Source organism: Carlito syrichta, unplaced genomic scaffold, assembly GCF_000164805.1.
Source record: "Carlito syrichta isolate Samal-C Ts95f unplaced genomic scaffold, Tarsius_syrichta-2.0.1 Scaffold305805, whole genome shotgun sequence".
Lineage (NCBI taxonomy): Eukaryota > Metazoa > Chordata > Mammalia > Primates > Tarsiidae > Carlito > Carlito syrichta.
In genome coordinates, this window is record NW_007249901.1 from 326,845 (window position 1) to 330,545 (window position 3,701).

At 60.2% G+C, this 3,701-nt stretch overlaps 1 protein-coding gene across 1 annotated transcript in view; it reads right to left on the minus strand.

Annotated features, from left to right (window-relative positions):
* The window catches only part of HSPG2 (heparan sulfate proteoglycan 2), a 65,250-nt gene that overhangs the window by 3,534 nt on the left and 58,015 nt on the right, over window positions 1–3,701 (minus strand). The window contains exons 86-91 of the mRNA XM_021714834.1: window positions 3,193–3,291; window positions 2,637–2,858; window positions 2,084–2,328; window positions 1,570–1,741; window positions 1,352–1,474; window positions 1,188–1,244 (exon numbers count right to left, since the gene is read on the minus strand). Coding sequence (XP_021570509.1) covers window positions 1,188–1,244; window positions 1,352–1,474; window positions 1,570–1,741; window positions 2,084–2,328; window positions 2,637–2,858; window positions 3,193–3,291 — 918 coding nt within the window. The remainder of the gene's footprint in view (window positions 1–1,187; window positions 1,245–1,351; window positions 1,475–1,569; window positions 1,742–2,083; window positions 2,329–2,636; window positions 2,859–3,192; window positions 3,292–3,701) is intronic.

A 3,701-nucleotide genomic window follows, 5' to 3' on the forward strand; every position in this document is an offset into this window, starting at 1 on the left:
CCGGGCGTGGTAGCGCACGCCTGTAGTTCCAGCTACTTGGAAGGCTGAGGCGGAAGGATCGCCGGAGCCCAGCGGGTCAAGGCTGCGGTGGCTGGGAGTGGCCACTGCACTCCAGTTTGGGTGACAGAGTGACTCCAACTCAAAAAAAAACCACCAAAAAAAACAGCTGACCTGCACCCGCTCTGTGCCAGACATCATTCTAGGCACTTAAAAAACACACAACAACCTTATTCTCACACAGAATTTTATCCAAAGGCTTATGGAAAGATGTCACTCATCTCTATCTTATACATGCAGAAACTGAGGCACAGAGAGGTTAAGTGACTCACCCACAGTCACACAACTAATAAACGGCAGGGCTGGAATTTAAGCCCAGGCAGGATGGATCCAAGTGCACACTCTTAACCCACTGCCTTTCCTGCTATATCAGTGACAGGAAGAGATGTGTCTAGTACCTCTAGGAAGAGAGGCGCTAGCACCATGCCTGGACAGGCTTGTTCAATCAACATTCACTCTTTTTTTTTTGAGTCAGAGAGTCTCACCGTCTCCCAGCAGTGGCACAATGATCATGGCTCACTGCAGCCTTGACCTTCTGAGTTCAGGTGATCCTTCCACCTCAGCCTCCTGAGTAGCAGGACTACCGGTGCATGCCACCACACCCAGCTAATTTTTTCATTTTTGTAGTGATAGGATCTTGCTGTGTTGCCCAGGCTGGTCTCAAACTCCTGAATTCAAGTCATCCTCCCGCTTCGGCCTCCCAAAGTGCTGGGATTGCAGGTGTGAGTCACCATGCCTGGTCAGCATTCACTCTTTATATTATCTTCACTTTTCAACAGACAGTGGAATCCTTAAGAATTCCACTATATTCAAATAAGGGCCTGTCTTATTCATCTACATTTACTGCTCCCAGGGCAAGAATGGGCGCACGATAGATGTTTGTTGACGGAAGGCATAAATATAGAGGAGGAGACTGAGGTCACAGTGGTCCAAAAGCCTGTCCAAGGTCACTAGGCTGTAAGTATGGGGCAGGACCAGCTCTGTGAGGCTGTGCTTGTCTTTATTCTGCCTGTTTGTGCCCAGCAAGCCCCTCCTATTAGCCTGTTTTGCTTAAAGGCCAGACTTGAGGGAGTGGGATAACTGGAATTGGGGCTGAGAGGCAGAAGCCAGGGCTCACAGCAAGTACGCACCGTTGCCTCCGCTACCTTCCAGATGCCAGTCGGACTCCACTGTGCCATGTCCAGAGCCTGTGGGGAAGGGCAGGGTCCAGAGAGTGGGCACAGATACCTGCGGGTGCTGCGTCCAGCCCCAGGGCCCCAGAGGGAGGCAGGTGGAGAGAAGCCAGGCCTAGTACCTTGCTGGCAGCGTGGGCCAGAGAAGCCAGGGAGACAGAGGCAGCGGGTGCCCTGGCAGGTGCCCCCATGCAGACAGGGCTCGCGGAGCTGGCAGGGGTTCTCCTCGTGTTCACAGAGGTCTCCTGTGTGCAGGGCAGAGCGGGTGGGAGGTGGGCATGGGCCGGACATGTCGCTGACCGCTGGGGCCCCCCGGCCCCCTGGAGGGGGGCTCTCCCACCTTTGAAGCCGTCTCGACACAGGCACTGAAACTCGTACTCGCCCGCGGGCATGCACGTAGCACCATGCTGGCAAGGCTGGCGCTCGCACGGGGAGCTGTCATAGCACTGTCCGATGCCCCGGCTACCCAGGAAGCTGTAGGTGAGGTCCAGCCGTTTGCCATTCACTGACACCTGTGGGCACAGGGGCACTGAGGGACTAAAGGGCTGTGGGAGGCAGAGGCCCCGGCAGAAGAACAAGCAGAGGGCAGCTGGGAGCCCAGGCTGGCGCTTGATTGGCAGCATGGGACTTAAGGAGGCAGGGAGGCACGGAAGTTAAGTGCCTACTGTGTGCCAGGAATATCCACCCGTGTGGTCGGTCCCCCGTCCCACCCTTCAGAGTGGGCGTTCTCATCCCCATTTTACAGAGGAGGAAACAGGCTCGGAGGTAAAGTGTCTGGACCCAGGGCCCTGGATTCACTGCAGGTGGAGGGCCCACGTGCACCCCCACCCCTGTCCTCTGGAGGATGCTCTCACCTCGCCCACACAGCCGTGGAAGTGTGCGCTCACGTTGGTGGCCGGGGACAGGGGCACTGAGGGCTCCACACCCCCCAGGTAGAGGAGGGTGTGCAGGTTGAGTCCCTGGCTCTTGCCGGGCGAGGAGCGCAGCACAGGGCGGCCACCATTCACCCGCAGGCTGCCGTCCTTGTTGAGGCGCTCAGCGGATATGCGGTGCCAGCGGCCCAGGGCGAGTGGCTCGGGGCTCCGCAGGACGGCCAGCCCTGGGGAGGACACCAGGCAGGGGTGGGCACATGGGCGCTCTGGCCCTGCCCTGCCATATACAGGGAACGGAGTAGACGGGGACCTCCCGATGGCCTGCTGGAATCCCAGAGGGAGCCCAAGGCTGAGAGAGGCCTAGGGACTTGACCAAGGCCACATGCAGAGAAGAAATGGGCAGGAGGAGGGACCTCGGTGGCCTGATTCCTGAACACCTCCCCTGGCCTCCCCGGGGCTCCGCAGGACAGTCAGCCTGCAGAGGGCACCACACTTGGCATCCCAAGGCCCCTCTGCATGTGGTGCCGGCGCTCACCTGACCCCAGCTCGTAACGAAACTCCAGGTGGCCTCCAGCCATCGCCAGGGACACAAAGTCTTCCACGGGCCCACTCCGGCCCCCACTGAACAGGAGGATCCCGTCGGGAGCGAGCGGCTTGAACTCCACGTCCAGGCGCAGCTCGTGGTGCGTGTTGGTGAGGGCAGGCAGTGCCAGGTAGGAGCCGGTGCCCGACAGGGAGGGCGTGGTCACTGTCACACCTGCGGCAGCCACAGCTCAGCAAGGGGACAACGGAGTCCCAGGGGTCCAGCTCCTCTGCCTTCCTCAGGGACCCATGCCCACCCCATCCTCTGGGCCCAGAGGCTCAGGACCAGCTGGGCACTAGATGCAGCAGCCCAGGAGTCACCGCCTTGCAGCAGGAGCTTCAGTACCATCGGTCCTAGAGGCCTTGCTAGGCGACTCAGGCTGGGCAGAAGCATGACTGGTGACTGAGATCCTCTGCCTCCGAACAGTTTTACCACCAGCAGGGTCCACTAGGCCCAGCTTCCCCAGCGACACTGGGACCCTGGGGGTCTCGGGCCTGGATCCACTTACCTTCCTCACACCTTGTCCCCGAGCGGCCCAGGTGACAACGGCAGGTGTAGCCTCGACCGTCTGGCCGGTTCACGCAGGTGGCATCGGGCCCACAGGCCTCTGAGGGCACAAGGACTGGTGAGGAGGACTCAGAGGTGACTCTGGAGGGGGTGGGGTCCTATCATACCCGGGATGAGGGCCAGGTCAGCCTGGGAAAGCTGCCCAAGAGACTGAGGGTAGGGGATGGATTGGATCGAGGAGGGGCCTGAGAAGATTGGCAGGGGACAGCAGGGGGAGTGACAAGCGATGTGTGTCTGTGGGCCCCTGACAGGCTGTGCCCGGGTAACAGTGTGGGGCGAGGCGCCCCTGGTGGCAGAACAGGGGTGAGTACCCACGTGGTATTATAGGATGGGGTGGGTACCGAGGAAGACGTGATGGGGCAGGGGTGCCTGTGGCCACAGTGGGGGTGGTTAAGTCCATGGCCAGCGGTGATGGAGGAGGGAGAGCAGCAGTGTGGGGTGGGGGGTCCC